Genomic DNA, 20,430 nt, shown 5'->3' with positions numbered 1-20,430 from the left:
AGATTACATTCGAAAGATTTACAAATTCAACAATATACACCTGAAGAAGGTTGAAACTTACATTGACCGAAACATTGTGAAAGTAAGACTCAAGATGAGAACACTATTCTGAAGAATCCAAATAATATGAATACTATTCTTATCTCTGTAAATACAACAAAAACATCGATGGCGATACTCATATGATTAATAGGTAAAACAAGAAATTACTTTTTTCTTTTAGATATTTACTTTATTTTGCATCAGCATATTTAGTTGCTTACCCACGAAAGCCAAATGTGACACAAGGCTGTTTTTACCCAACTCCCCCCAAAAGGGGTACTCTGAAAGTAGGCAAAAATAAAAATTGCCTTAGTATAGAAGGGTTTCTAGCCCCTCTATTGACTAAGGATAAATTAACTCGAGTGCAGCATCAGAACAGATACTACACTCTGATTCCAGCCCATGCCAGATAAGTATCAGCATAAATATCATCACAAAATAATTGCAAATGGATGTTGTTATCTCACGAATATCCGTTATTTATTTGATGAGCTGGACGCACAGCAGGTGAAGGCAAATGAGAAAGATGTCGTTTTGCAATGTGTTTTCTCTGGTGAACTTTAAGATTAAAAAGACGCGAAAAAGATTTTCCGCAGATGACACATGCAAATGGTTTTTCCCCAGTGTGTTTACGCAGATGCTGCGTTAATAAACTTTGATGTTTGAACGTCTTACTGCAATGCTCGCATGTGTACAACCTGTTGTGTTTTGCTCCCCTCATCGTATTTTGAAAACGTTCAAAATCCTTCTTCACTTCAACGTTATCACTGATGTTAGATTTATCAAAGCTATTCGTAAGGACATTCATGGTTGATATACATTTATGGCGGTAAAGATCCTGCAAGTTGTAAAACTGCTGACTACAATCTGTGCAGTTTAACTGAGCTTGTGGTGGCCTACAGTGCACTTCGTTGTGCGTCTGCTGATGCAGCGTTAAAGAGTTCCGAGTTAAGAAAGATTTGGAACATTTGTTGCAGCGGAAGAATTGAATCTGCTTCCGGTGATCTTTTATATGCTCCATGAGGAGATCAGAATGACGGAAAGATTTTTGGCAGTAACCACAGACAAAAGGTTCCTTCACTGTATGTAATTTCAAATGATCATTTAACAACTCAGGACTCGGGCAAATTATTTCGCAATAAGAACATGTGAGGTTTAGATTGGTTTTCGTATCGTTAATCTCGTCTGTAAGATCAATTAATTCAGAATCTGCAAATGTCGCATCAGTGGCTGTCGTCCCTTCCAATAAATAGTTTGTCTTATCGACTTCTTTAATTAAATTTACTTCTTGAGTCTGTGAATTTAAATATTGTAGAATTCGTGAATTATTAGCAGCAACAGCATCCGTTGAAATCTGCTCTACGATCATATCATCATCATTACTGACATATGGCTGAACGATAGATGGGTTTTCTCCCCTTGAATCAATCTCAGAAGAAAGGTCTGTTTCCAGATTGATAATATATGACTCATTGCTTTTATCGACATAGGCATCGTTGTTATGAGATGTCAGGTTATGAATAATCGAAAGTTCCTCCAGTTGGGGTTTATGTTGATCAACTGGATGATCTGAGAGTTTGTTGCGTTCGAGAGGTAAATTTTCAAATATCATATCGAGCTGTTCATCATGCTTAACAGTTTTCCCATTAGAAACGTCTACAGAAATTACAGCAGCTTCTTTTGTGATGGCTGGAGGAAATCTCTGTTGATTTTCAATATCAGGTAAAAACATGCTATTATCATTATTATTATATTGAATGGGCAGAGTTTTTAAAACAGTCTTATTGTCAGTATCTTTTTCGGAAATGTTTGCATTTATGTACACATCTTCCAAAGATGTAAACTGAGAAATTGGGACTATTTCTTCCTGGAATTGCTGAACAGAATGGTTAATAGGCTCCAGGAAATAATCATAAGATAAATTTTCGAATGTGTCAGATGTATTTTTAACAATTTCTTTTTTTATATTTTGGCAAGCTTCAGAAGCAGTCAGAATACAATTAACATTGTCAGTTTTCTGGGAATTATTTCCAAAACTGGAATGGTTTTCCATATTTACAGACTCATCCCAATCTATTTCTTTTTGCGTTTCATAGTTTGTTTCTTGCTCGGGTATCCTATTCTCGGTTTCATGTCGTTTGAAATGTTGCTGCAAGTTAAATAGTCGGGCAAAACCCTTTTGACAATGTGGACAGCAAAATGGTTTTTCACCAGTGTGTTTCCGAAGATGCTGCTTAAGGATGCTGCGAAACCGGAATTCTTTGCGGCAATACTCACATACGAAAAGTGATTTTCCATTATGACTTGATTTCTGATGCTCCAAGAGCAATTTTGCACTCATAAACTTTTGGTTAGGGCACAGCTTGCAAAAATATTTCTTATCAACACTCACAGAATGATTCTTAAGCTGATGGTTTACATTTACCGTTTTCTTCGATTTGTTATGCGATTGTAAACGAACATTTTGTAAAATCATGCTTGGATATTTTTTGGATGAAAGATGATCATCAGTAGCAGCTGTCTGTAAATTTTGGTGAACTTTGCCTACATTAGTAAAAGTTCGCTTATAAAATTTGCGAGAGAGTGCATTTTCTGTGGACACTGCCCTGGTCACCTTATGAGACATTAAATGTTTACTCAGTGCCTTCAAATCTGAGAAGTCTTTGGGGCAGAGTGTACACTTGTGCATCGTCTGGCTAGGATGGGAGAGTCGGATATGTCTGGACAAACTGCTTGGATGAAAGAATTTCTGAGAGCACCGAGAACAATCAAATGTGTCATGTGACTGGTGTCGGCGTTTATGGACAAGTAAGTTGTACAGACGGCTGTAGTGCTTATTACATCTGCCGCATTTAAATGGCTTCAAACCCAAATGAGATTGTCGGTGCTGCTCAAGGAAACTCCGATAAGAAAACCTTTTGTAACAGAATTCACAGATCCATTTCATTTTGGACTGATGATCAGTCATACATGAAACAAATGAATTGGCATCGGAGAATGTTTCGTCACATTGAGTCGGTTGGAATGCGTGAATCTTTAAATGGGAAAGGAGTTCTTGTTGATTGGAGAATGTCGCAGGACAGTACTTACATTTTTGTTCTTGGTTGTTACTCTTCCCGTTGTTGTTAGTGTCATTCAGATAAAGGAGTGAAGAATTTTCTAAATTCTGAGAGTTTAAACTTTTTGAAGTATTTATTCTGTCAGCATGGTTGTACTCTTCCTTGCAATCAATGACATAAAGTTCGGACTTGAAATTATGAACATCACTTTCCATATTCAGATGAATCCATCCAGAAGACGCAAAAACACGATTAAGCAAAAGTTTCACAAGTAAAAATTACTCCCTCAAAATCCATCACAATAAGGTAAAGAAAAACCTGCAAAAAGAAAACAAAAAAAAATTTCTATCAAATTTGAAAGTATCTAAAAAAAAAAGTTTAGCTTGCATTATTTAATGTTGAAACACAAAAACCAATTGCAATTATTTCCATAAACACAAGACTAAGAATTCATACTTTTCCAAACAGTTTTTCCATATCCAATGTTTAAAAAAAAATTCTGGGTCTATCATGAAAGGATCATGACCCCACCCATTCACTAAAACCTCAAATGTGACTAACACCAACACACTGTTCATTCGTGGAATTAAGACTAGCTGTCACTTGTCTCAACATCAATAATTAACCTCTGTGCTTTTTTTTGATTTTTGGTGGCATTCACTCAGGATAGTGATAAGCAGCCAATTCCAGGACCAGTGACGAACACTATGAACCTGTGAACCAGAGGTAGGTTCAACGTTGGCTTTGATAATGTGTAACCATGTTTTGATCACATGTTATCTGTTTATCAATGATCACCATGCTTAAAGGTCTGGTATTGCTTGTGGTTGAGCGCCCATTTGCCCTATAAAGTGGCTCATATAGGCTGTGCAAACTTATCAACTCTGCCGATCAAGACACCTCGTTTCACAAAATTAATTGGGTATGAAAAGCGTTGGTTCCGATGCTATAATCAAGCTTTGCTTGGATCACACTATCCTTAAAGTGTATATACTTATAGTTAAGGACCGCTTGTGAATCAAATATTTCTATGTGACTCCTATGAAATGCTGTGCATGGTTGGTTTTCATTCGGGATGCAGCGAATTCATGGAAAGGAGCCAGTTCAAGCAAGCCAGAAACATTTGTATGATGCACCTGTGACAAAATGAAAATATCATAGTTCAAAAATTCACGTAAATTGATCAAGTAGTTTCAAATAAGAAAATCAAATTTTATATCTCTTCTGCCATTTTGAAGACAATTAAAAAAGAAACAAAAATAAAAGGAGATAACTAAATCCAACCTTGCGAGAGTTATGTCGTAATGTCTACAAATTTCCATTAATCGCTTGAAAATGATGTTTTTATAAAAATAAAAGTGCTTGATCAATTTCAATAATTATTGGAATTTGATCTTTTTTGTGTCGTTATGGGTATCTAACATGATATAGATTTTTCTTTATTTTTGTGTTTTAATAACGGGAGAATTCTGGAACAGAACCAAAGAAAGAAAACATCATGGGAGAGAGGTCAGCCAACAGTGGCAGTCTCACTTATTGCTCATGTTGTAGTCAGCTGGAAAGCAGGAAAACGGAAGACAATTCCACAGGCGTGCAGTTCTAAGAAAGAAACTTTGTTCATGGAATCTGCGTTTAGATTGTTTCATTTTCAGCTTCCCTCAATCCAATAACACAGTGTATGAATACGCTAAAATGGAAAAAGTATGTTTGCATCTTTTCTGATACTGGACATCATACAACCATCATATTTTCTACAAGATCAACTTAAGGTACATCATTTTTTATTATATTGAAGTTTTGGCTTAAAGGTGGTTATCATCGAAACAACATTTTTTTTTAACCAAATTAATTCTATTTTTATAACAATTTGGTTCAATTAATAAATTAATGACCAAACAATATCATAATATAATCTAAATATTATTGTATTGTTTAGTTATTAAATTGTTAATTTAATCAGATTGTTATAAAACGAATTTGTTTAAGATTATGTTTCAATGGCCATCATCTTAAAGCTAAAAGCTTCAATGTAACCAGCATTTTTTTTTTGTTGTTAATAGTTTTTGCTATGTCTAGCAAAATACAATTTTATTTCAGGACCAAAAAAATTAAATTTTAAATCAACATTCATTTTCATCCAAAAAACATTGGATACATATAAACGATAAAAAAAAAAAGTAAAACTGACATTATAAAAAAAAAAAAAATGACACAAGTGAATGAATAAGAAAAAATATCACAAAGCAAAAACAATTTAGTAACAGAAAATTATCTTTCAGGAGGGGCGGAGCTAGGCTCCTAAGGGCTAAGTATTTTTTAAAATAAATATTTATAAAATTTATTCTGTTTTTAAGCAAATAAAGTTGAATTTTTCAAGTACTTTTTGTGTGTGTGTGTGAAAGGTGAACTAGGTTCCCGCCTCATAGTTTTAAAATAGGAGCTAATTGTTAACAGTTGTGAAATTGCAAACAAACAAAAAGAAAAATACCTCAACAAATAACTTATACCAATTGCAATGTAATTTATCTATCTAGCCGTATACTTTTAACGTGCTAAAAATGGTTTTCAGTTCTATTTCAAAATTTTATTTGTTACAAAGCAGTCATGACATACACAAGAAAAAAACAAATGGCTGGTTGTTGGGAGAGTAAAGAACTTAATTGCTGAATAGTTATAAAAAAAAAAAAACTATTTTACTACTAACCCTAAGTCTGAGTGTCAAGTCTTATCAACTTGGGGTTAGTGGTGGAGTAAATAATTCTCTTTTTAAATTTTCAGGAATGAAAACCCCTAACAGTTAATCAACACAATATGGCATAATCACATTGACATACTGGTTCTCATTGGATCGCCAAAGTTAAGCAATGTTGAGCCTGGTCAGTACCAGATGGGTAATCATTTCAGAATAGCAGGCATAGGACATCAACACCTTCCTGCAAGAGTTTCAAAAACATATCAATCATCATCTCCCCTTATGAGGTTATGCATACCTAAGGACTCCTTGTGAATTTCATACTCCCATGAAATTTCCCCCTTCAGAGGAAGCTGGTTCAACTAACCTAGAATGAGTGTTACTTCAACACAATACAGTTAAGCAACAAGTAACCATTTTTCCCTGCATATTGTAGAGACAATTTTAAAAAATTTGAAATAGAAAACTTAAAAGCAGTTTCAGCATATTAAAACAGACAGCTCGGTAGATAATTAAATTCTTTTCAAATGTGTTTGGTATAATAATTTTTTTTACAATGTCTTGACTGTTAACTATTCTGTACTTTTATTATTTACTCTGCTGTATTCAAGCAAATAAACTGATTTTTCTAAGTAGGCTCTTTCCCCATAGTTTTAAATAAGGGATTAGCCCCCACCTCACCCCGGATACGGAACATTAAAGCTGTTTTTTGTTACATTATTTATTTCTACTTTTTAAATTTCTGGTATCGTATCACTTATCTTTCTGTGATTGATGAATTAATGCTTGTTGTTTTGTTCTTTTTTTTCAATTAAATTCAATTCAATAAATTCGGCAAAAAATAAAACATGCTTCAATTATTATGTAAGAAAAGAGTGATAGATATTTACACAAAAGAGGATACTATAGTTCAACACTTGTCCAATTTCGCCTTGAATTATTTCCGATGTTTACGCATTTACTATGTCTTCTAGAATCTATTTCAAGATTCAGGTGTAACACAGCGTAGAGGCGCGTATGCAAATGCATGCAAAATGACGTCACTGGTAAAAGAAAAAAGACTATAAAAAAGAGAAAGAGAATGATCACGTTAGAGATGTGGAGCATGTTTAAGATCACGTTATAGGGATGGGTGATCACGCGAGTGACGTCACGGTCGTAACAATGAGGAAATCAATGTCGGTACAAAGAAAAAATGAGTTGAAGTTCTTTTCTATTGTCATGTTGGTTCTCGGAAAAAATTACACAGGGAGTTTAATTGAGAAAGCATCCCATCCTCTGGTTCAATACAAATCAACAATGTCTGGTGATGCACTTGTTGGCCTCTTTGTGGTGCATGAATAAATAGTAAATCCTGAGGGATATAATAATGTCCATTGAGGAGGTTCTAGGCCAAAATGAGAGCATTGGGTAGTTGTCAATGCACAAGCGAGAAACAGTTAATCTTCTTGAGTTGACTTTCGTATGGTAGATCCAAAGGTACCTGCACCATTTGACATCATCTGCTAATAGGAGCACCAATTTCCAACAATCACTTTCAGCATGTCGTTGATATAGAGTAGAAACCGAATAGGATCCAGCATGGAACCTTGGGCAACACCACTGCAAGCACCTATGTAAGATACCAGACTCATCTATCTGAACCCTGCATGTGACGTGTTCAATGTTTTACGTCTGAACATCTTGTTTCTTTTGTAAAAATGCTACTTTTCTTTTGATTTTACTTTTTGTTCTTTTTCGACGGTGCTGGATAGCATGGGGTCTGAGAGAGGTTTGAACTGTAACAAACAAGGTTTGAGCATAACGGCCACATTACATTAGGGTTAATGATAAAAATGTTAACTGTCTAAAAAAAGTTAGAATAGACCGGAAAAAGATAATTTTACATTAAATCTGTAGGTGAAACTAATCCCCACACTAGGTGTGTCAGAAATTTTGTGAAAAATATTGAATAATTCCACCCCATCTTTCTAAGCTTATAACTCTTTGAAAAATGTAATTCAAGCCCTAATTTTTTTTTTTTCAATTAAAAGAGCAAGGACCAAGGTTTCATTACAAAAAAAAAAAAAAAAAAAATGTGTTTTTTTTTAAAAAAGGTTTTAAACTTCGGACTTTAAAGGTAAATTTCTAAAAAACACTACTTTTTTTGTTTTAAATTTGAATATATTATTTATTGATCTTTTATCTTCAATTTGTGATATATAAAACTTTGGTGAGTAAATTAATTATTTACTTTTTAATAGACATTTAAAAATGGGAGGGGGCGTGAATTAATTCGACACCCTGTCTTTCCAAGCTTATAACTACTCGAAAAATGCAATTCAAGCTCTAATTTTTTTTCAATTAAAGAAAGGAGCAAGGACCAAGGTTTCATTAAAAAAAAACAAAAGAAAAAATAAACAACGTGGTTTAAAAAAAAAAAAGGTTTTAAACTTCGTACTTTATAGTGCACTACTTTTTTTTTGTTTTAAATTTGAATATATTATTTATTGCCCTTTTCTCTTCAATTTGTAATATATAAAACTTGGGTGAGTAAATTAATTATTTACTTTTTAATAGACACTTGAAAATGGGAGGGGGGGGGCGTGAATTTTAAAAAAATACTTTTGTCTAAAATATTATATTCAGTTTATTGGAAAGAGCATAAACTTTCACATTGACCTTGAAAATATCATAAAAATAGAATCAATAGAAAAATTTTGATAGAATTTTAAAGTTTAAAAATTGAAAAATATTGAGTTCGTAAAATTCATTACTGTTTTAAAAAAAATAAAAACAAATATTTCTATTACTTTTAAAACAACTTTAATAGCTTATTTTGGAAGTATAATCCATAAAGAAAATAAACAACCCACTTTTAAAAGAGAAATTACGAGTTTTTTTATATTTTATTCGTAGTTTCGTGTTAGGGGTGTCAAAAATTCCTACAAAAATTCTGATACACCTATCCCCACACTAAAGTCTAAAATTATTTTTCCTAAGCTTTCAGGATGTTTGCATGTAAAAATAGAAAAAAAAAGTAGAATCTCATGGGGTGAAAAGGTGTAGCTGAGGGTTCTCATCTACTTTTTAAAAGTAGATATAATTTCTTTTCAGTGTGTTGCATACATGATTTTGATGAACTCATTGTGAGATTTTCATCTATTCTTTCCTCTTGTGCCATTTTTCATATTTATTCACCCGTGCCATTTTTTCATATTTATTCACTGTGCCATTTCTACCTAAATTCATATGTGGATATGTCTGCATAGTCAGAAATACACATAACCCCCATGACTTTTAAAACCTTTTTTTTTTTCACAACTAGTATTACTGAAGCATGACAAACCGCCTGCACCAATTGTTGGCTGTGGAGGCATTGCGTCCTTTAAAACACTCATGCTTTTGGAAATTCGCACACACACCTGATGTTTCTCACCCTTCTCAATCATGTAAATATTGTAAATAATGATTTCATTATGTATATCTACATAGGTTCCAAAACAGCTAAGCCTATCTTATGCAAATTTCACACAAAGGTAATTTATATGTCTGATAGTGTTCTTAGATACATTTTGCACAGAAATTCATCCGATAGGTATCGAAAATCAAAAAAATCCGATCTTAAAAAGTATTTCTTTCTTATAGATGAAAAAGAATTTTTAAATGGGGAATATTTTATATTACACTGGCAAAAGGAGATGATAAAATCTCAGCAAATCATTTCTTCTTACAAAAATAAAACAAAAAAGAACATATATTGACATATGAAGATATAGCTCAGTGGTAGAACATTCAACTACAGATTCAATAATCCTGCGTTCAAGCCCGAGTATAATCACCATTTTATTTTAATTTTTTCTTATCAATTTCAATTTACGATAAAAGAAGAGGTACAATTTAAAATCACCGCAAATCATTTCTTTGTTTGAATATTTTAAAACTAAACATTAATTAAAAGTGACTTTTCCAGGACATTCATCGTCCAACCCAAATATCAGCTGACGTGATATTGTAAACAAACACAGATGGAATTTGATAAATGCCATTATAACTATTATTATTTATTTTATTTTTTTTTGCGAATTAGTCCACCAGACAAATTATTTCACAAAATATATAATATTAAATAGAGGATTCATTCTATAATAATACATACGAAATCTGCATAAATTAAAATATAATGCTTAAACGTATTGTATGACCAGGCAACGCCGGACGTCGAACTAGTCATTATATAATTGGTCAAGATTTTTTTTAATTAAATAATTTCATAGAGTTGTAGTAAAATTATACAATTTGTTTGATTTGTTGACATGTTAAAAATAGGTTAGGTTAAAAAAAAAGTGAAAAATAGAGAATAAAATAGGGTGCAAGTCCAGAATTTAACCTAATTTAAAAAAAAAAAAACTACAGAAAAATTTTTATGTATGTACCCATCATGAAACGAAATTGTCATATTCCAAGAAATCAAATAAATTGATCAAATAGTTTTTTTTTAACTAAGAAAATCAAATTTTATGACGAAGCGAGATGTGTTTTGATCCACGTTGTTTAATAAATAAAGGGAGACAACTCAATTCGAACTACCGAGATCAAAATCAGCCTTATAATGATTACAATTTACTCTTAAAATTGCAACAAATTGTAAAACAATGATTTCTCATTAAAAAAAAATTATTGCATCAATTTATGTGATTTTTGGAATATAACAATTTTCATTTTCGTTTCGTGGTGGGTATGTATATTATATAAAGTGTTTTTATTATTTGTTGCTAAACTGTGGACATGTACCAAAAATAATCTTAGGGTTTGTATTACTATACACATAGGTGTGTGAGAAACTTTGTGAAAAATATTGAATAATTCGACCCCCTGTATTTCCAAGCTTATAACTACTCGAAAAATGTAATTTAAGCTCTAATTTGTTTTGCAATTAAAGGAGCAAGGACCAAGGTTTCATTTAAAAAAAAACAACAAAAAAAAAACAACGTGGTTTAAAAAAAAAAAAGGTTTTAAACTTCGGACTTTACGGGTAAATTTCTAAAAAAACACTACTTTCTTTATTTTAAATTTGAATATATTATTTATTGATCTTTTATCTTCAATTTGTGATATATAAAATTTTGGTGCGTAAATTAATTATTTACTTTTTAATAGACATTTCAAAATGGTGGGGGGGGGGCGTTAATTAAAAAGAAAACATTTGTCTAAAATATTATATTCGGTTTATTGGAAAGAGCATAAAATTTCACATTGACCCTGAAAATATCGTAAAAATAGAATCAATAGAAAAATTTTCATAGATTTTTAAAGTTTAAAAATTGAAAAATACTGAACTCGTAAAATTGAATTAATTTCATTAGTTTTTTAAAAAATAAAAAATAAAAATATTTCTATTACTTTTTATACAACTTTAATAGTTTATTTTGAAAGTATAATCCATAAAGAAAATAAACAACCCACTTTTAAAAGAGAAATTACGAGTTTTTTATATTTTATTCGCAGTTTCGTGTTAGGGGTGTCAAAAATTCTGATACACCTAACACATTCGAAAAAGGTGTCAAAAAACAAATATATAACAAATAAATGTTACCAAAGGCAAGATATGTTACTTTTCTACCTAACTGGATAAGATTTTAGTGTTTTTATTGAATGTAACATGCTTATTCAGCTCGAAAAACAGTGTTTATCGATGTATTGGAAAATTTAAAATGGCGCCCGACTCTCTCTTGAACACGGTAAGTTGGGGAAACAGAATTAAAAATAAGACATACTATACAAAATACTGTTAGAAACTCGCTCAATATATTACCGTGACATAGGTTGGCATATATTCGGTGGGTTTCTAACAGTATTTTGTATAGTTTCTTATTTTAACCCAGTTTCCCAAACTTACTGTGTTTAAGAGAGAGTCAGGCGCCATTTTAAATTTTCCAATACATAGGTAAACACTGTATGTTTTTCGAGCTGAATAAACATGTTACATTAAATAAAAACACTAAAATATTTACTTTTTTTTAGGAAAAAAATTACAACAAAAAAATCTTTAAAAAAGGCATTTTATTTTAACTTAAATATTACAGTATTTAAAAATAAATTTTTATAATTTTAAATTAATGCTTAATATTTTGGTGCGTTTTTGAGGTCTATTTCAAAGAATGGACTGCTAATATATATTTTAGTCGTTTTTAATGTTCATTTTACGAAAGAAAAATGAAAATTTAGTTTAAGATATTTTAATAAAAATAAGCAAAAATTTTTTTAAATGCAAGCTAGACCTCATTTTAAAATAAATTTTGTCATTTTTATAAAATTTTTCCACTCAACAAATATAGATTTTTATTAATTACAGCATCCTGGCTGATATGGGAAACAAAAATCTATGAATACTTACAAAATTTACGATACGCCAATAAATGCGACGATAAAAACATAATTCGTAAAAATAAGCTAAAATTGAAATTGACAAACAAACATTATTTCTAACAGTATTAGTTTCGTATTTACCGGTGAACATGGAAAAGTGTCCCATGTAAAAGAACTTTCAAGATGTAAAAATTACAAATAATTAAATATTAACATATTGGAATATTACGTATGACTAAATGAGAATAAAACTTTGTCATAAATATTATTATTATTAGCTAAAATTATTTGATACATTATATTTTTGTTAATTTAATTCAGTTTCAGTAGAAAATGTAAAACATCAACATGTTAATGAAGCCGTCCATAATACGAATTGTGTTTAGGTAGTTTTTATGCGCACATAGTTTTTATGGGCACAAAACCCCTAATAAAAATTAATTTTCAACACAGGAGGGCAGAATAATTAATCAACACCTCTTTTTAAAACAAAACAACGAAAAGGTTTAATCTGAAAGAATAAGGATTGTGTTCAAGGTGAAAGAAAGAAAAGGAATAGAAAGTTCTAGGATGTTCTCATGCCGGGAAGCAGAAACTTGCAGTGTCCCCAGGTTGTCCAGCGGAGGCCTCCAGTGAAGTAGTGGCAGCCTGGAGGATTCAGTGGACAGAGAGTGAGAGGAGAAAGGTCTGTCTTCTTTGGTGGTCTGAGCTCTTCTGTTGACTGGTGGCTAGTTCCTGACAATTAGGTAATTAGTTCCTTAAGGGACATATAGGATTAATATGCCTTAGTAGCTGACTGGTCAGTGCATGGCTGCATCAGTCAGAAAGAGGACATTACTCCACAAAGAAAATAGTTTGCTATGGTGACTGCTACATGTGTTTTGGAATTGATTAGAAGAATATTTGTCATGTGTTAGCCGTGACAATTTTCATAAAGAAATTATACATTAAGACCAAGATGGCTGATAGCCAGCCTTGTTTTATTCACATCAGTGCAAGAAGTTACATTTCAGGAGAGGTAACTTCTTTTTGTACAGAATGTCTGTAAACATAACATCTCCCCTCTTTATTTTAATAGTTTTTATTGTCCTTGTAGTGGAACAAGATGAGAGTATGAATGAGATTTAGAAGCAACGATCACTACATTTTGATTGCAAGTACTATTATTTTATTGTGTATTTAATGAAAATAGCACAAATATGACAACCATATATTTTTACTTATGAATAAAGTGTACAGTTTATAAATGTTTGAATGTCAAACCCGATTTAATTGTTAATTCCATCAGCTCATACAATCATAACTTGCTTGACCTTGGAGAAGGCATTTAGCGATAATAGTGGCGAGATGCCCAATGCATTGATCAGTATAGCCTGAGCTTAAAAAACCCATATTTGCAAAGAGATTGAGTCTGATGCCTTACTCCCCAATTGTGTCGGGCAGGAGCAAGTTAATGGCATCACATAAGTGTTAGTAGCAGTTATAAGAACTATGCAGCTAACTAAGGGTGACAACTCACCATGTGGTTATTATTAACTGGAAGTTGCTCTTGGGTTGTGTCTGTGTGAGCAAGCTTCTACTGACACTAGAATTTTGCAGATCTGTTTCCTACATCCTTAGTGTCCATGATATATGATCTCCTCTTTTTATTTGTTTTAACAGATCAAAGGGTAAAGTGCACCATAGTCTCATTGGAAGCTCAATTGTCATGCAATGTTTTCTATGGCCCTTTTGATTTAGTCAGATAGTCCTGACCACTATATGGATTGGCGAGCTCTTTGTTTACACCTGGTAATTCCCTGATGACCAGAATGGATTTTGGCAATCATGGTCGGTTTCAGCACTAAAAGAATTATGATCTGCGTGCTATACATCAGTAGTTCGTTCTCACACATGATGCTGCCACAGTATGCCTAATATGCTGAAAATGGTCCTTTGATGGAGAACCATTTCTTATATATTGTCTGTCATATGTAATTGCTGGTTTCATCAGTTTGGTGGCTTTCTGTGACAAGCATGGATTCCATTATGGTGTGTGGGGGTCGTCAGGCCTTTTTAGGAACTAACTTCCTCCACAAATAAATAAAAATAAAAAGAAGAAGACTTACATGCAAAACAAATGGAGGTTTATTCACAATGAGTTCAGAAGTCCTTTTTAAGTGTTCGTATAAAAAAAAGAAGAATGTCTTTTTTTTGTTGAACTGTTCATATGTTAAAACATGTTAAGAGAGGCAATAGGTAATGTTCGCCTGTGAAATTGTATGAAGCGCGCGGAGCGGTGAAAATGGAAGAGTGATAGTAACACGCATGGAACGTCCGAATGAAAATGCAGTTGAGAGAGAGATTTGATGTTTGTGCATGCTTAAATACTATTTGGACCGGCTCCCAGCGAGCTTTTTTTTTTTTTTTTTTTTTTTTTTACAAAGGCATCACCACATTATCAAGGCCCAGAGGCCACTCAAGGATAAGGGTTAAAGAGTGTACAGTAGAAATTGGTCAATATAGTAATCATTAGTAATGAAAATTTGGTAAATTTAATAACTTATATGGAACGGCTCATCAAGAACTTATTTACTTTAGACTTGAACACAACCATATTGTAGTCAGCCGGAAAGCAGGAAAACGGAAGACAATTCCACAGGTGTGCAGTTCTAAGAAAGAAGCTTTGTTCATGGAATCTACGTTTAGGTTTAGGCACAGATAAAGAGTGGGGGAAATTATTGATAGTGTTTACAGCTAGATGAGTGTTTCTTGTGAAAGTTTGGCGAGGGGGGACCATAGATTGAAGCTCAGTTGAACACTTTCCATGAAAATAACGATACATCAGAGACAAACTCGCAACATCTCTTCTGTGAGATAGAGGTTGCAAGGAGGAGAAAAGGACATCTCCTACGAGGCTACGAAGTCTATTTTGAACTCTATCAAGGCAGGACAAGTCCTTTCTAGCAGCTCCTGCCCAGATGTGGCAACAGTATTCCATCCTTGGACGTACCTGGCTCTTATATAGATAGAGAATAGCATCAGCAGTGAGATATCTACTGGATCGATAGAAAGATCCCACCATTTTTCCAGCAGCCTTGGCAACAGATTTGATATACGTGTTCCATTTAAGATCAGGAGTAATGGTCAAGCCCAGAAGCTTGTCAAAACTTGAGGCCTCCTGAAGACGAGAGCCATTCATTTCAATTGATGACAAATGTGAATTAGAATGTTGATGATGTAAAGAGAGAAGCTTGGTTTTAGATGCATTAAAAGTAACCAGCCACTCCTTTCCCCATTGTACTACGTGCTCAAGATCAGAGGAGAGAGAATTGGAGAGAACTTGGTCGTTTACTGTCTTAGATGTGGTACCATAAATGGTAGTGTCGTCAGCATAAATGTCTACAAATGATGTAAGGATATGATTTGGAAGATCATTAATGTAGATCAGGAAAAGAGTTGGGCCCAGGATGGATCCCTGAGGGACACCGGCATTAATACTGTGAGCTTCTGATTTTTGCCCCTCAACTACTACTCTTATGAACCTATCAGAAAGAAAAGATTTAATAATTGAGAAGACTTTTCCAGCTATACCATAGCTAGCGATCTTATGAAGTAAACCTTTATGCCATACCCTATCAAAGGCTTTAGATATGTCAAGAGCAATTGCCCTAGAAAGATTGCCACCGTCAAGAGATTTGCTAATCCTATGCGATATAACTGTGAGGACATCTGCTGTAGATCTAGCAGAACGGAAACCATATTGAGTGTCACTAAGAAGGTTATTTTTGTTGAGATGTTTGATTACTTCTGTATTTAACACAGATTCTAGCAACTTACTCATGACGCACAGGAGACTTATTGGCCTGTACTGAGAGGGGGATGAGCGATCACCTGAATTCTTAAATACAGGGCATACTGATGAGATTTTCCAGGGAGATGGCAAACTATTCTCCTTAAGACAACGTTTAAACAGTTTTGTAAGTATGGGCGCTAATTCAGGTTGAAGTTTTTTGAGTACTATAATTGGAATACCATCAGGGCCAGTTGCTTTACTCGAATCAAGGTTTTTGATTAGCTTCGCAACATCACGTACAGATATACGTATATCACATAGCGTGTTTTCTGATACAGGAGGAAATATTGGGGGTTGGCGGTCTTGGTCGCAAAGGGTAGAATTAGCTGCAAAGTTCTTGACAAAGAGTTTGGCTTTGTCTGATGCTGACGAGATTACCTCAGGTCCATTGATAATAGTTGGGATGGAGCACACGCTTCTGTTCAGGATTCTGTTTGCTATTTGCCAAAACTGGTGGGAACCAAGCCGCTGCTCAGCTACTTTGGACTTAACAGATTGAGCATACAACTCTCTTGCGTTCCTTATTACTTTCTTACAATGGTTGCTGGCAGTCCTGAAAACGGCTTTAGTTTCCATACATCTATTACGTTTGAAGCAGTGGAAAAAGTGATTTCTGTGCGCAATGGCAGCAGCACATTCTGGAGAGAACCATGGCTGGCTGTTAGGTTTTTGCTGAAACTTTTTAGAGGGTATGAAATGGTCAATACCTACAATTAACCATTCAGTTAGGTCTAATACTATAGAGGACACATCCTTAAGAAGAAAAGTTTAGAAAAATGTCCTTGGAGAAATCCCATTGGACGGAAACATCACGTGGGGTGCTCTGTACTACGTCCGCTCGTTTTGAGTCGATTTAATATATAAGGCCACGCCGGAATTTGCGTGGGAGTTATTTTTTTATTTTTCACGCGCCAACATAATCATAATCATACTGCATGCCTTAATTGTATTTATTTTTATAACAATTTTTAATCCGAATCTTAACCGTGTCAACTAGCACAGGTGTAAACGAATGCTGCCATTTTCTCCTCTAGGTCCTTGTCTTGGTTGGTGGAATCATTTCTGAGTATTGTTAAGTTTTTTTCTTAATTGAGTCTCTTCCTGTGACTGAGGTAATTAAATGTTCTTTATATTATGAAATAGCAAAAGTCCTGCGACTGAGGTATTAAATGTTCATTGTGTAATGAAGTAGAAAAAGTCCTGCGACTGAGGTAATTAAAATGAAATGAAGTAGGAAAAAATTAAAGTTCTTGGTTAGAAATAACCAGTTCTTTTTTAGGAATAATTAACCAACATAAAGGTCCATCACTTACTTTATCAGAGAGATAGAAAAGAGTAAGAAGTCCATTCCCGTGGAAAATTAATTATCGGTTGCGTGCGCGTTTAACGTTCAGTGAACAAAGTCGATGATGATGTCTACAGCATGCTAGTTGGGGGTCGACTGACTGGTTTGGCGCAAAGTGCCCTTTTTATATATTTCCAACTGTCTCCACAAACGTTGTCTGAAAAAATATTTTTGAAATTTGTTTTCTTTGTAATCCGATTGAATGAAAAAAACAACATCTTTGTAGCATAAGATGCTTTCAAAGACGTCTGCATGAAAAGACAGAGTTTAGTTTATATGGCTACAGAATTTGCGTGGGTGCACATGCAGCTAAAATGAACTTTAAACAGTGATGCCTATGCAACTGGGTTTTACAGTTGGGGCTGCGCACCATTATTCTATTTGAGTAGATCTCGCTGTGACTACAGTAAGGCTATAATATGGCCCCCTTCTTAGAAAATTGATTAGATAATCTATTCAGTAATAAATACACGTTTTTATAGTGTCCAGAAAATGAATCAAAATATGTTGAAGCTTCCTGTCGGCGAGGAAGGGTGTATTTAATTTTTGACATGGTTGCTTGAGAATGATCAGGTTTGCATGATTGTTCGTTGGTAGATTGAAAGCGAGTGCAAGTGAATCTGCACAATCTTAGTCTGCAATTGCGTCTGCAGAGTCTAAGCGAATATGCTTGAAGTCAGTTACACAAAGGCTTGCAAGCAAGTTTGCAGTGCCAGTACAGATGAGTTTGTAGCCAGGTCGGTGTGCATCATTCGTGTTGATCGGGTTTCTCAGCGTCGGTTGAATCAACGAATGACCAGTTGAGTTTTTCAATGTGCGCGTCGCAGCTAACTCATTTTAAATTGGTGTGAGTTCTATGACAGTTGTTATTGAAGTCTGTGGATTTTATGCACTTGCCGAAAATCCGTGAGGGTCCAGGTTTGATGAATTAAGTCGTCGGAGAAAGTTTGCAAGTCCTGGAGAGTGTTGTTTGCAGAGCTTGACTTTTTACGACTTGTACGAAGTCAAGAATTTGGTGCTGGTTCATGTTGAGAGATGTGTTTGAATGTGTCGGCCACTTCATCGACCATGGCAGGAGGTAATGCCTGGGCCACATTCACTGAATGTCAGTAAGTGCGTCGGGCACAGCGATGTTGATGTAGGGATCGTAGTTGGTGTTGTCGCTAGCTATCCTGATTGATTGAACGACTCATGTTGGGTCAACCCCTTGTTGTGGGACTAACATCGACACATTCTTGCACAGTCTTGCAACAAATGGAAATGGAAATAATGATAAATGGGTGTGAAAATGAATGAATAAATTTAATACAAAATTTTTTTTTTTAAATCGTAAATAAGTGAACAGAGAAGACAAGAAAGTTTTTTCTTGAGTCTCTTCCTGTGACTGAGGTAATTAAATGTTCTTCATATGAAATAGCAAAAGTCCTGCAACTGAGGTATTAAATGTTCATTGTGTAATAGAGTAGAAAAAGTCCTGCGACTGAGGTAATTAAAATGAAATGAAGTAGGAAAAAATTAAAGTTCTTGGTTAGAAATAACCAGTTCTTTTTTAGGAATAATTAACCAACATAAAGGTCCATCGCTTACTTTATCAGAGAGATAGAAAAGGGTAAAAAGTCCATGTCAGCGGAAAATTAATTATGGGTTATGCACGTGTTTAACGTCCCGTGGACGGAGTCGATGATGATGTCTACAGCATGCTGGTTGGGGATCGACTGACTGGTTTAGCACAAAGTGCCCTTTTTATATATTTCCAACCAGCTCCACGTATGCTGTCTGAAAAAATATTTTTGAAATTTGTTTTCTTCGTAATCCTATTGGATGAAAAAAACAACATCTTTGTGACATAAGGTGCTTTCAAAGACATCCGCATGGAAAGACAGAGTTTAGTTTATATGCCCACAGAATTTGCGTGGGGTGTAGAAAGGCGACATGTGCACAACTAAAACAAACTGTAAAACCCAGCCACGCACGCAGCTGGGTTTTACAGTTGGGGCTGCACGCCATTATTCTATTTGAGTAGATCTTGCTGTGACTATAGTGAGGCTACAATACATAACCTCATTGCCAGGACCTCCTTTTCTTTTTGCGTGTAACGAGTTTTTGTCTCTGAGATGATTTACAGAAGTGAGGGGGTGGATTTTTCTTTGTAATAGCACTGTTCCCAGTGTTGGACGTATTGCTGTCGCATAGTTAAATTCATTGACCTAAAACAGAAAATGCTTCACAAGCATACATTATGTATAATAACTAACGAGACAGAACCCAAGTACAAATATAAACATTTATTAACACATTAACAAATGCAATGCGGACAAGTAACACACCATAACAGAGCAATACCAATGTTCATAACTAACCCACTGATAAGATGAATATCTTCCAACATGGAGGATAAGTGTCTTCTCTCACATGGGTTTTGACCCTCCGTACCGGAGAAGGTGCTTTCTCAAATCCCTATCGTCAGCTATCTGCTTACCAAGCCAAGGGAAACCATTCACCGGTATATCTACAACCAGTGTTGTTTTTCTAATTCCTCTACACCAGCTTGCAATAATATCGATAGAAACTACAGCTAGGACCCAACTGAGATAATTTGTCTATTGAGGCCTCATTGTTGTTCGGTTGAAATCAGCTCATCTCATAGCTTACCAAGCTTTCACTCTTTGGGTCTATTTTGATCTGCTTAAAGTCGAACTCTGACTATTAAATATATTTTGTTTTGACCAGATATCCTAAGTGTTTTGACTTTGTCTCAGTCACTTTCAGCTGATGAGTGGAAATGATTTCTATGTCTATTTTCTCAGTGACTCTCGGCTATCCACTCAGAAACCATCAGAAGACCTGTCAAACATCATCCATCTCGCAAGGTTCATTGTCGCCTATCCACCTATCTGACTTCTGATCACAGAGTCACTTTTCAGGTTGGCTGTGTGTGTGAGGAGGGTCTTGGTCACATTCCAACATGACTCCATTTTTCTTCGACTTCCAATGCTAGTGAACTGGCGTCAACCTATGTAATCATTTTTTCTCCATTGACATACTCCTCCATTGATATACTCCTCCATTGACATACTCCTCCATTGCAATACTCCTCCATTGACATACT

General features: G+C 34.3%; 1 protein-coding gene across 1 annotated transcript; it reads right to left on the bottom strand.

The window, feature by feature from the left end:
- Positions 1 to 210: 210 nt before the first annotated feature.
- Positions 211 to 12,290, bottom strand: LOC145277548 (uncharacterized). The gene is made up of 2 exons (XM_080129018.1): positions 12,170 to 12,290; positions 211 to 3,419 (listed from the first exon to the last, which is right to left on the bottom strand). Exon 2 carries the CDS (start codon positions 3,314 to 3,316, stop codon positions 506 to 508), a length of 2,811 nt encoding a protein of 936 aa, XP_079985144.1. The 5' UTR covers positions 3,317 to 3,419; positions 12,170 to 12,290; the 3' UTR covers positions 211 to 505.
- Between the last annotated feature and the right edge of the window lie 8,140 nt (positions 12,291 to 20,430).

This window comes from Euprymna scolopes, chromosome 6 (assembly GCF_053919585.1).
Source record: "Euprymna scolopes isolate OS-2025 chromosome 6, ASM5391958v1, whole genome shotgun sequence".
Classification (NCBI taxonomy): Eukaryota; Metazoa; Mollusca; class Cephalopoda; order Sepiida; family Sepiolidae; genus Euprymna; species Euprymna scolopes.
The sequence above is the reverse complement of the archived record's forward strand: the minus strand, read 5'-3'. Positions and strand labels throughout refer to the sequence as shown.